At 45.7% G+C, this 13582-nt stretch overlaps 1 protein-coding gene across 10 annotated transcripts in view; it reads left to right on the plus strand.

Annotated features, from left to right (window-relative positions):
• Positions 1-13582, plus strand: part of SLMAP (sarcolemma associated protein) — a 1011035-nt gene that overhangs the window by 725827 nt on the left and 271626 nt on the right. For 6 of the 10 annotated variants that reach the window (XM_085624675.1, XM_085624673.1, XM_085624676.1 and 3 more), the window contains one exon: positions 8717-8842. The exons of the other annotated variants lie outside the window; for them this stretch is intronic. In XM_085624675.1, coding sequence (XP_085480801.1) covers positions 8717-8842 — 126 coding nt within the window. The remainder of the gene's footprint in view (positions 1-8716; positions 8843-13582) is intronic. 10 annotated transcript variants of the gene reach the window in all.

Here is a 13582-nt window from a genome sequence, read left to right on the forward strand (position 1 = left end):
GAAGCACTAATAGATGTTCTACTGGGAACCTTGTCCAAACCCAGCACAGGGGCTCTTGTGAACAGGACAAATGCCCGCCACCACCGACCTGCACCTGGGGATCCAGAACTTCCTCACCCAACACCCCCACCCCTGAGAGCTTGGTGCTCCAAGCCTCTACATCCCATGGCGCATTCTCTGTCACACCTCCGGACATGGAATCCAATAGGCTGGATAGCTTGGAAAAGAAGATGTTTTCTTCCATCAGGCTTACATTGCATTCTGTGAACACCACATGCTTATTGGGCCGCTACTCCCACACACTTTGACATGGTTGCACAAGTGCTGCCATGGATCCAAGAGGAAGCTTGGGCTGTGCTCTCCCAAGCTGTCAAGGTTGGGAGAGATGCAGCAAAGTTCACCATTATGGGTAGTTTGACATGGCAGACATAGCGCTGGAGCGCTTTAAGAAATCACGGGCTACGGCCAATTCTTGAGCCTCTCAGTTGCCCCTCGTCAACCCCAGTCTGCTTATCGCTCCTTTAGTGGTTACGGAAGGGGCTTTCAACCGCATTAGCCAAACTCCAGCCACCGCCCCACGCATGCCTCCCAGACTGTGCGGGGGAGAGGGTGCGATTCATAACAACCCTGTGGGTCAGGTAGCCAGAGGTCGGCCACAGCCACTAACACATCCCCCTCTCCCCCCGCAGCCTCTAAGCCTTCCTGATCCTGTCCCACAAGATCTTGGGCGTCCAGTTGGTGGCAGGATCAGCCATCATCTCCACCACTGGCAGTCCATCACATCGGACAGGTGGGTCTTACAGATCATTCGGAGGGGATACTCCCTTCCTGTCGAATCCTCCCTTTGCCTTCATCTCACAACCGACTGACGGAGGATCATCTGTACTTGCACTGAAGTCACAGCGCTCTTGGCCAAGGGAGCCAGGGTTCTGATGTCAGAAGTAGGCGATGGCTGCCATTCTTGCTACCTTCTGATTCCCAAAAAGAGCAAAGGGCTTCGCCCTATTTCAATTGTAGATCTCAGAACCCTCAACCTGTTCCTCAAAAAGGAGAAGTTCAAGATGCTCACATTGCCTCAGGTCTTGTCTGCCCTGGACAAAGGAAACTGGATGGTAGCGTTGGACTTGCAGGATGCCTATTTTCATATTCCCGTCCTGCCTGCCCATCGGAGTTACCTGCGGTTTACGGTAGGCTGCAAGCAATTCCAATCCATCATGCTTACTTTTGGCCTTACCAGCTCCCCTCAGGTGTTCACCAAGGTGATGGTGGTGGTCGCAGCTCACATACGCAGATCAGGGATGCCTGTCTTCTCCTATCTCGACCATTAGCTGCTGAAGGCGGGATTGTCCCACCCCTACCTGCAGACTGCAGCAAAACGTCTGCATTTGCTGGGGTTCAGTACCAATGTATCGAAGTCACACCTGACTCCCTATTAGATGCTCCCATTCATCTGAGCTGTTCTGGACACAGTGCAGTTTCAGGCTTATCCTCCCGAGCTGCAAGTCAAGGATATTCAGCCTATGACACCGATGTTTCAGCGTCTATTCTGGATTTTGGTGAGAATGACTCAGGCTGCTGGACCTCATGGCCTCCTGCATCCTGCTACTGACACATGCCAGATGGCATATGCATGTTGTCAAGTGGGACCTGAAGTTCCAGTACCAGGGGAATCTCTCCGACATGGTCCAGATCTCGGAGGGAACTGCAAAAGACCTGCAGTGGTGGCTGATGAACCACGATTTGTTAAGAGGCAGACTCCTCTCCTTTCCCAAACCAGATCTCACAGTAGTGACAGATGCGTCACTTCTGGGATTGGGTGGCCATCTGGGAGAGGTGGTGATCAGAAGACTCTGGTCTCCAGCGGAATCTGGACTCCACATAAACCTGCTGGTCCTCCGAGCGATCAAACTGACATTCAAGACCTCTGCCCTCCATCAAGGGATGGATGATGCAGGTTTTCACAAATAACACCACGCCATGTGGTACTGCAACAAACAGGGTGGGGTCGTGGACTCTTTGCCAAGAGGCCTTGCGTCTCTGGAAGTGGCTGGAACAACAGGGCGTATCCCTGGTGGTTCAACATCTGGCAAGTTCCCTGAAAGCCAGAGCGGATGAACTCAGCTATCGATGCCTAGCGGTTCACGAAAGGCATCTACATCCGGAGGTGACACAAGGTCTCTTTCAGCAGTGGGGAGAGCCTTGGTTAGATCGGTTTGCCTCCGCCAAGAACGTGCAACATCAGCAGTTTTGTGCACTGGAATTTCCAAGGCGGCTCTCTCTTGGAGACGTCTTTATTCTTGAGTGGAGCTCAGGCCTCCTGTACACCTTTCCACCCATACCACTTTTGCCCAGAGATCTCAACATGTTCAGGAATGACCAGGTCCAAGTCATCCTTGTGGCTCTTCACTAGGCACAGAGAGTCTGGTATCCCGAGCTTCTAAGCATGGGCATCCATCCTTTGAACAGGCTGCCCCTTTGTGAGGATTTTACGTTGCAGCAGCAGGGGACAGTTCTCCACCTGAACCTGTCAACTCTATGCCATCTTGTGTGGAGATTCAGCGGTGATAGTTGACTGCTTTTCACCTGCCTCCCGAAATCTGCAATGTCATCCAGACGTCCCCCGACCAAGACGGTGTGTGCCTGCTAATGAATGAAACTTGTATCATATTGTACAAAAATGTCTCTTGACCGTCTTTCTGTTTCCCTTTTGGATATTTTACTTTTTATTTTTACCCTTACCCAGCAGGACTCTGCTCTGGTCACTCTGAAAGGGTAACTTTCAGCCTTATCTGCCTTCCTTCGGCTGCCGGACCACACCTATTTATTCAAATCACCCATTGTAAATACATTTCTGAAAGGTGTTGAACATATATTCCCATCTACCTCTTTCATCATGCCTCAGTGGGACTTTAATCTGGTTCCCACATTCCTGATGTATGCCCCCTTTGAGTCATTACATAATTGTCCTCTCGGGCTGCTTACCATTAAAACTGCCTTTCTCGTGGCAGTAGCATCTGGCCAGAGGGCAAATGAGCTGCAGGCTCTGTTGTCTAAACCTCCTTTCCTCCTGGGCTTTCCAGACAACCTGGTACTTTGCACTAGGGCCTCTTTCCTACCAAAACTGATTACAGCATTCCATGTGAGCCAATCTTTCATCTTGGTCAATTTCTACGCTCCTCCACGTCCCTCAAAAGAAGAGGAGCTACATCCACACATGGGTATAGTACAGGTGATGTACCTATACCACATGCAGTGTTTTGCTGGCGTGGCGCACAGACGTGTGTGCCATGCAGACTCTTCATTTTTCTCTGCACCAAGACACGCAGGCTGCAATGGCAGTTTGCATGAGCTTGGTGAGGAGTCCCTTAGGGTGGCACAATTCGTGCTGTAGCCTTAGGAACCCTCTTTAGTTCCAAGGCCCTATGTACCAGGGGCACCACTTACAAGGGACTTACAAGAATCCTAAAGGGGTGCAAATTGTGGAGCAATTGTTCAGTTAGTAGAAGAACACTGGTTCTGGGGGTCTGGTTAGCAGGAACCCAATACACCTTCAGTCAACGTTGCACCAGATACCAGACACAAAGTGGAGAGGTGGTGCAACAGAGCCCAGTTTCCTACACATCCCTTAAGGCAGAAGTCTCTAACCGGTAACCCTAGCTTATGCAGTTTGCTTAGCTCCGTTATACACGCTGCAGCATTTTCAGTTGCACTAAATGGATCTCCGCTTTTATGGACATTTAGAAGGGTACTACATAGCCTACTCCCAGTCAGCATCATCCAGTGCCCCCAAGTCTAGGAACCATTTATCTCAGTTTGTCTATTGTGGGCATATTTTATTTTTTGTAAACAATTTTTTATTGCATTTCAACCAAACAAACTAAATAAGATAAATGCATTACGGGCCAACCATTATTCCAACAATAAATCATAAGATTCCCTTTAGTGCGGTTTGTATATGGCCCTGGTAAACAATGATGCGCCATCTGGTGGTTAGCTTGTTCAGTGTCTTGGATCCTCCAAAGGTTGCCAAGCGTGCTTGTCAATGCAGCGTACAATATAAACTGGTGCCTTCATGGAGGCCAAATGGATCTACCAGGGCCGAGAAGGAAAGAGAATGTCCATCTTGGAATAAGTGCCCTAGGTGTCGATTGCATCTTCGGTATAAAGTAACAGCCCCAGGACAGTAATGCAGCTACCCTGTGTCCATAGTTCCCTTTAAAGGATAGGCAGATAAGGGAGCATGGGGCTAGTAAGTTGTAACTCCCTGCCAAGGCAGGCAAGTGCTCCCTAAAATAAGCATGGTAAGTCTGGTTTGAGCTGGGTCCCAGGGATTGCTAGCGTCAAGAGTGATGCCTGAAGTTTGGCTAGGGCTGGCAGGGGCTCCATTGCCGGTGCAAAGAGAATGGCGGATGAAGGGCATCACTGTCTGGTACCCCTGCCAACCGGGATGGAGTCCAATAGCTGTCTCCCATAGCACCTGGATTGTTTGGCTTGTTTATAGTAAGTGTATCAAATGGATGAGGTGGTGCCCTAGCCAAATCATGTTAATACGCCAAATAATTATTCCCACCTGCGCGTATTGAAGGCTTTCTGCTATTCTATGACCATGGCAACAGCTCTAGGCCAGCTTTCCTGGGCTGCCTCTATGACTCTGTAGAGCTGACAGATATTGAGGGTTGTTATCCTACCAGAGACGAACCCAATCTGGTCCGGTGCAAAGTCTGTGTGCTCCTTACCCAGTTTTAGTAGCGGGACTAGGGAGGCATCCCTTCCCTGCATCCGTCTTATTGAGCTTCTTCAGTTTGTATCAAGCTCACCCATGTGCGTCTTGTAGAGCTCACTTGGGATGCCATCTGTCCCAGTGGCCTTCCCCATTGCCAGCCCCAGTTTGGCTGCCCATACATCTTGCTCTGTAATGGGAGCATCCAACTCTTCCCGGTCCTCTGGAGAGAGTCGGGAGAGAGGATTGGCTTCCAGGTAAGCATGCTAAGTGGCCAAGGGGCCTACACCGGGGAAGCGGGGGAGGCTCTATAGGGCTGAGTAATACGTGTTACAAACATATTTTTTTGTGTGTAGAGTTAAGTGGCAGACAATTGACTGACAGAAACTATATGGGGTTGCCTGGTCGCTCTGTTTATGAGCCATGCTAGGAGGCGGCCTGACTTATTACCCCGAGTGGAAACTGAGGGACATAGATCATAGGGGGAAACTATCCTGTCCAAGCATGCATTAACATTGTGTTGGGGAATAGTAGAAGTTGAGTTTAAACCCTTGCCCCCCTCCTCCCTGTTCTCTCCCCCCCTGCACCTCCTCCCCCCCACCCCCCCCATCCCCCAGGTTATGAGGGAGCCAAGCATCTGTCAGGGACCACTGTTAGAGCCATGTCACCAAGCTCCAAGCGTTGGTGAATATGGAATTATTAGGAAGAGGGAGTGGGCCAATGTTGGGGTCTACCACACTATTGAAGGTGACCAATATGCAGCCAACCAAGAGGACTTTCCGGTCATCCTAGAGGAAGCAGAGATGGCTATGGGCCACCTCCGGGCACCCCAGGCTTACACTGTGGCAGAGACACCTTGGAGTCCATGAAGTATCATCATGTCTTTTGTCCTAGAGTAGCCTACACAAGGAGGCTTGTGCTACAGGAGATGGTCTTCTGTCTGTGCGGGGGGATCACTCAAGGAGGTTAGTCATGTTCACATAGTGGGGTTGAGGTGGAGATCGTTGCATCGGAGTCCTCCTATAAGGTGTTCTAGGAGTCCCTATAGGGTTCCCGTAATGTGCTCGCTGCATCCAGATCAGAGCTGTGTCTGCTCCTAACTTGTTCCAAGGGTGCTGCAGCTACCAAGGAGGATCTACCCGGACCCCTCCAGAATTGGCAGCAGCCAGATCTCTACACTTTTCTCTCCAAGGGGCAGCCAGATGCGTAGGAGAGGCCCAAGCCTCCAAGTCCTAGGCATCAGAGTAGTCTGTAAAAAAAGTGAGCCTTGTTATCTAAGATGATCTTCGGTTTAGTCAAGAAGAGAAGAGCGTATTTGATCCCCAGCTCTCGCAGTTTTTGTATAACTCCCAGGAAAGTTGCATGTTGCTAATGTATAGTCCTGGAAGAGAAGTATTCACTTATTGCCTTTCAGAAGAGAGTTCTATTGCCTTGGTTTTTGAGGACCTTAAAGCGAAGGCTTTTTGCCACTATTTCGTGTAGGGGCGCCGAGCTGGCACTCAAGCCCTCTCCATGGAGAAGAATGATGTGAGGTCCTGAGGGGCCAACAGAGCTTTGAAACAAGACTCCAAATCACCATGTTGGGGCCTTCGCTGCCCTCTGGAAGATCCAAAACTCTGATAGTACTGTAATGGACTTGCTCTTCAGCTTTGTCTGCACAGTCTTCCAAAACATTTGTGTGTTCCTTGAGGTCTGAGTTGTTTTTTAAGGTCAAGTGTGTATGGCTGGACTTCAGTGAGCGTCTTCTCTTACTGGATCACCCGTTCTGTGAGTTTGCATTGGTTGTCGTGCAGGCTTTTAATATATTTAGACACTGCATCCACCTTCATCTCTAGACAAACCCTAAAGGCCTTAATCGCCTGAAGAAGGGCATCTAGCTTATCTAGGTTCTCCTTGGAGGCATTTGGGTGGGTAACATCTAGGGTAACTGAAGACTCCGGGGCCCGTGACTTCAAATGTTTTGTCCGCCTCATAACAGCCAAAGAAATCCAGGTAGTCCAGTTGAATGTTTGGTCTGCTTTCCTCTGGGACTCCCCACGTGGTCCCCGCGGAGGGATGCAGGTTGTATGAGCCTCAGGGTCTCAGTGAATCAATCTCCTCTGCAGGAGACCAGTATATCCAGATGGAGCCTTAGGGGCCCCAGTAGCCTGCCCGGCAGCAAGTGGGGTGGTGTGAGGGGAAATCCCTGCCAGTCCAATATTCAGATTCTGGGGCATACTGGAAAGGTCCCATTGCCGTAGATATTTGAGAGTCTCGCTGGTGGTCCGGAAACCGCAATCATGGCCAGCAAAGAAAAATAGGTTCTACAAGTCTGCTCCCTCTGGGGCCTAGCCATTTGCTTGTGCGTAAAGGCCATGGGCTAAGCTCCTTTTCCTCCTGGGAGTATTTGGTTGGCCACAGCTGCAGGAATCCTCCAGTTGTACGGTGCTCAAGGCACGGCCAGCGGTGCGCCGATACCTGATGCTGATTTTTGCTGGGGTAGCAAGGTGTGGCCTGGACTCCTCCAGTGAGACGTGGCCGGGAGCTCTCATTAAGTGACCACCATGTTGGCTACGCAGGCCACGCCCCCATAAGGGGCATGTTGTTATTGAGTATTGTTTTATAAGTCATCAAGATGGACCTTCTTGGCAGTGATACAAACAGTAACCTACTTTCCAGGGGCAAACCCTATGATCTCTGCATCACCTTGCATTTTCACAACTAGGGTGTGTTGGAATATTTAGGCATCAGATCAGGGGAATCTCTTCAGCTTAATCGCCACATTAGAAATAAATTAAATAGGGTGGGGAGGACTTTCAACTTTTTATGAGGGTGAGGAGAGAGCGTTGAGCTCCCAGTTCAGGCTAAAGGAAGTTCTAGTGTGACAGGGGTGACGCAGAAAAAGTCTGATTATGTGCTTGAAATAATTTAAACTTTGGGACTGAGTGGTGTAGAAGATTATGGCCTCTGATCCCCTTTACCTTCTCGAGATGGTGATGTTGGCTACAAAAAGCTTGAATGTTTACAAAACCTCACTTTTACATGGAAAGAGAATTTTTCTTACTACAGATTTCTTATGTTCGTCATTGGTTGCGTAGTAGTATATATATATATATATTTCCCAGCAAGTCTGTTAAAGGACACACTTTACTCTTACCATAGTCCTCCTCAGTCCAGTCTTCAACATCACATTCAACTACTGCCAAACTGGACATAATTTGCCTATATTTTTCTTTGCTAAGTTACTGTGTTAGGAGCATTACACACTTTGAATGTGACATGCACCTGAGAAAGATAAACCAACCCTTATTTCCATTCGTTTTCGTCTTGTTGTTCTTGCTAGCTGTGACGTCAGAGGCCAATACAGGATGAACTGGGGTATTTTCTGCCTCGCTCTTGAGGTAGGAAGAAACCCGTAGAATTTTTGTACCACGCCTCATCATTATTTATCGGTACTGAAGTGAGCAGCCGGTGCGAAACTTAAAAATACTGAAGAGGAATTAGGGTCCCAGTTAGTGAGTGTCAACAAAACACGTTTTAAAAGAATGGTGTTCGTCCTAGCCATATAAAGTGGTTTTTGTAAGTAGATTGAGTGTGAAGGGCATTTCTTTTGTGACGAAACTAAGAATGTTTACTGAATACTGGCCTTTGCCAAAAGTTTTCCAGAAGTGTTACTGTATCATAACCTTGACATTCTGTAATGTACTCGCAAGATAAGATATGTTTTACTTTATGGAGCCACAGTTGTTGAAGAACTATATGTTTAAGTAATTGTTATATTTTACTGGCTCATTATGGTTTGCATGCTCCATTTTACAACTCACACTAAATTTGTCAAAGAACGCATGAGATGGCACCTTGATTTATTTTTCTACGAATCATGTTTTATAACACTGTTATCACGGTGGAGCCATTGGCTGATCCTTGCATGATATCAAGTACACCTCATGTTCAGATGACTACCCAAGTGTACCAGCACAAACTTTAAAGAAAATGATTGATTTCTTTTTTAATCAGATGAGTTGCAGAATGTACAATCAGAAAATAATGAGACAAAACACGATATTCAGAAGTTGCATAAAGACTTGTTTGAAGCCCAGGAGCTGGCCAGAACAAGTAAACAGAAATGTTTTGAACTTCAAGGTGAGATCAAACCTAATTCCATATGTAAGGGGGCTCATCAGAAAGTAAAATAATTTGTATGGTTCTCAACAGGTAAATGTTGTGTTTACTGAAGGTTAAGGAAATAGCAAAAGCAGGCGAGTTAGTATGGCCTTTATTGATGAAATATGTACGTGTTGCTGTGCTATGTTTTTTTTTTTTTCGGTCGTAAGATGTATTATTCAAATAATGTTCTTTCCAGAAAGCAATACACTCTCATTTTTATCTGTGGGGGCAAAATTGCGTATGGCTTTAGGTATTCGTTAAGGGTAGTCCAGACGTTGCATTCAGGGAATCTTTGTCTTTATAGCATAAACAGCAAAATCCATATTGATCAAAAATTACATTTCAGTTGAGCTACGTACTCGTCCATGATAAATGCTTAGCCAATAGGTGAATATAGGTGCTATTTCTATTTTGTTTTCTTGTTTAAACCATTGTATTGACATTTTACTGAAAAATCCATTATTTAACACCACCACCTTTGGATTCCCCCACACTTAGGTGTTAATATACATTCACAGCATGACTCAGGGGTGCACCCTTCACTCTTGCATGATTTGGCCACCTTCTTTTTATCGTTCAGATATCCAACTTGACACATATTTCTTGCTAAGTAAGGGTCACCACAACTGACTCATATATTGAGTCCTTGTCAAAGTGCCCATGCAGTATTCCCTATATCTTCACATGTTTTTGCGAATAAGCTCTTGCATTATATTGCCACACAGCCGCTCCTGGACCATTGCGGCTTCCTACTGTTTAGCACTGTCAACTGTGACTGACATGACCAGAGTTAACACTGTTATGACACCTCTGGTCAATTAAAGGTCTTGATCTTACCGAAAAGGAGCACCTTGGAATCTAGTTTTGGTTTACTGGCCAGCACCTCATATTTTTTCCTACCTCAAAGCATTATCCTTGGATCACCTTACAGCTCCATACAGTGAGGAAAATAAATACCTTCTTTGGTGAGGCATCTCCAGACAGTTAGGGAGAAGATGCAGTAAATCTTTTGCAGTTTGTGTCTAATAAAGTGCACATGATGTAAATAAGTAAACCGAATACATTTTAGTTGCTCTGCAATTGCCACCTTCTTGGGTGCAATCTTGGCCTCTCATAATTTTGTTATCATATGGTTTGACCAGATCTTTTATCCAGAAGGTCATTGATTTGTTTGCATTATTTATAATTGGACCCCTATTTATTTTTTTCAAATCAACGTAATCTGTTGTCAGCTTTGCTTCCAACAATTGTTCAAATCCTTCTTCCTCAGCATCCACCTGTTCAAGGCTGGTATCCATCCTGAGCAGTGTTACTTTGGTGAGCCTGCCAATTCTTCCTAGAATACAGCCCACTTGGTGACTCCAACTCCTAAGAACTATAATATAATTAAGTCTTTTCTGGACCCATCCACTGTAAAAAAAAAAAAAAAAAAAAAAAAGAAAGTTGTAATAGTCCCTCTGACTCAAAAAGTACTACATTTATTACAGTCACTTGATTAGCCCAGTAAATTCAAAGTAGATTGGACATAACCAGATCAACAGTGTATGCCTATTGGTAACAAATTCCCCTGTGGCCAAGTAACCAAATATTATCGCCTAAGATCCTTTGATGAAAAAAAGCTTACCATTGTTATGGATGCAAAGTTTTGGAGCACATCCTTGAACCTCAGCTGAGCAGCTACAGGGCGATCCTAATCATTACAGGAATCGAACATTTGGCCCAGTGTTGTTTGTCAATCCACAGATGAGTAACCGGACCAAATAGAGATGCTGGAAATCCTGTTCTTTTCTTGTCATAAATTCAAAAGGGTATGAGAGGCAATATATATACAAGGTAAATCATAAGTATGTACAGAGAGCAAAAGAAGGAATTCCACGTTGTTGTTTTATGATCTCAAGGTGTCTTTTATTAAAGATGCACTAGGTTTTCGTACGTAGATAGCCAATGCGCTTCGCCCAGACATGAGCTTCGTCAGGGCTCTAATAGCATACAATATTTAAAATCCAGACATATAGGCAAGTATTGTTAAGTGCAGGATAATTGGTGACTTGTATTAACTGTGCTGGTGGTGAGAGTAAACACAGGGTAAAGTGTGGGACAAGAAAGAAAATATGGTGAGGGAGGAGAGTACTTCCAAGAGGAAGTAAAGAAACCAATGCTGTGGATAGTGACAGAAGGCCGATGTTCTACAATGCTGTCAGGTGTTCAAATCGTGCTGGGGAAGATACCGCTAAAGTACCAATAATTTTATAGGTTTAAATATAAAGGACAAAAGAAGGGCTACAGCGGTGAGTGTGGTAGTTAGGAGTACGCTTACCGATAGTATAAAGTAATCAGTTTGCCAGGTAAGTAAGACCAGATCCAAATTGTAATTAAGTCCGCGTCGGGACAATTAAAGTAAAAGGAATTAACCTAGGCAATTTTAAGAAAAAGTATCAGTAAACAAAATTCCCATCTGTGTATGAAGCAGGTTGAAGTGTGCGTCCTAAATCCAACTAACCTCTCAAGTTAGAAGCAAAAGTAGTCCAATAGTTTGAGAGGACTCAAGTATTCGCCTCTGTTGAGCTGATCCGTAGTAGATGCAAAGAGTATCCATATAAAAAGTGACTCAGATGAGTAAAAGGAAGCGGGCCTTGATGGGTTAAGTAAACAGCGTGACATATAGTCTACATGGTAATCTCTCTAATACACCTAAAGTATATTCCTTGCTGAGTAACACTAGGCTTAGGCAACTGCAGCAGTGAGTATGGTGTACCTGTATCTAAACCGAATGCGCTAGACCAAGACCATTCCAAGGTGAGTAACAAGCGGGCACTGTTAGCAGCAATAGCAGCTGGTATGATACGCTAATTATTACAAACTCATGCCAGTGGAGCAGGAAAAAGTGTGCTATGCTATAATCGCAAGTCAGCAACAGAGTGCGCAGAGAAAAGTGTGCTGTGCTATAATCAAAAGTCTTCCACCGTACATCCAGGAAGCATAGACTTTATGTAAGTGCGTGTTTGAAAGAGTTGCTGGTGCAGTAAAACCATTTGTGCATTTCCCACTGTGTTGCCGACCAAGCTCACGCTAGTGTGAGATATCAAGGCTCATCCGGTGGCAATGACGGTAAAAAATTAACCCAACAATCTCCTTGTTGCCAAAGTGAAATTAAATTAAAAAGTGCTAGTGAAGCAGAGAAAGACTGTGCTATAACCATAATTCAGCAATAGCCCACCCAGGAAGCTTAGATTTATTAAAAAAATGTGTGTTTTAAAAAAGTAGCAGGTGCAGTAAAAACACTAGTACATGTCCCCCAGTGTTTTGCCGACCAAGTGTACGCTTGCGTTAAATGTCACGACTCATCTGGTGACCAGAACAATCAAAATAAGAGCCCAATAATCTCCTCTTTGCGAAAGTGAAAATTAAGTTAAAACAAGGGCGGCTAGAGCCCGACTGAGCAGGTTGCCTAAGCGCCAAGAGTACATTATTTTAAAGCGCGAAGTTAAAACCATAACAAGGGGGCCCGCGATCATGACCCCTGCTGCGGGTATGCATCAGCGGAAACATAGTCTTTATGGAATGTGACTCAATAGTATTTAGGGAAAGGACACATAGATCAGAAAATGCCCAGTACTAACAATCTCGAAGACTGAGCATTATATGTGGACACTTCCCATTTCAAGGGTCAGTACCCCAGGTAATGAGAATCAAATGCAGCTTGATAAATTCAACATCCATCATTGCAGTATGTATCCTAGTTAGCCTGGGTGCCAAGTAGAGCACTATCATACAGGGATTGGGTTGTGTTGTGAACAGAGGGTCATTATCAGGAGATGCCAGTGTGGTGTAAGCTGATAACTGTTATGTAGGGGTTCAAATGTTAACTGAAAGGGATGACTACTACAGAAAGTAGAAAATTTCGTTATCACTATTGAAACCCAGAGTGGAAGAGCGTAGGGTGCAAATCCACCTGGCTTTAAGTTGTCTTAGGGTCATCTCTCCGTTTCCACCCCGTTTACTAGGCAACACCACATCAATGCCATGAAAGCGAAATTTGGATCTGTCAACCCCATCCCTGCAGTCATGTGAGACTAGGGCATACGAAGTGTCCCCATTCACGACTGCTCTACGGTGTTCCTGGATGCGGGTTTTAAGTTGTCTTACCGTACTTCCAACATATATCTTTCCGCAACCACAAATCAGTATGTACACCACAAAGCCAGTGAGACAGTTTATGAATTGACGTATCCTGTGTTGTATGCCAGTGTTGTATCTAAAGGTGGTAGGTTTGTTGCACCCTAGATTGCAAACGTTACATGTGCTGCAGGTGTAGATAGAACCCTAGAAGTTTGTGCAGCCAGCCTTCTTGTTGTGGTGTTCTACATAGTGTATAGCTGGGACACAAGGTGTCCCTGATAGTTTTGCTCTTTCTGAAAGTCATGGATGATTTTTGAGTAATAATGTTGTGTACTCCTGGTGCCCCCTTCAACAGTGGCCAGTGTTTGTCTAGGATCTTGAACACCTCATGATTGAGCCTGGAGTGTGTTGTAATAAACAAAGAGTCTCTCATTTCCCATTCTGCTTTCCTTACTCATACTCTTGAGTGAGTCCTCTCTCTTGAGGTTCCTAGCCCTATCTCTGGCTGTGCACAGGATGCTTTGTTCGTAGCCCCTTCTACGCAGTCTGTCCATAGTGAGTTTGGTCTGTGTTTAAAAGTTGTCGTCTTCGCTACAA

This window comes from Triturus cristatus, chromosome 9, assembly GCF_964204655.1.
Source record: "Triturus cristatus chromosome 9, aTriCri1.1, whole genome shotgun sequence".
In the NCBI taxonomy this organism is placed as follows: Eukaryota; Metazoa; Chordata; class Amphibia; order Caudata; family Salamandridae; genus Triturus; species Triturus cristatus.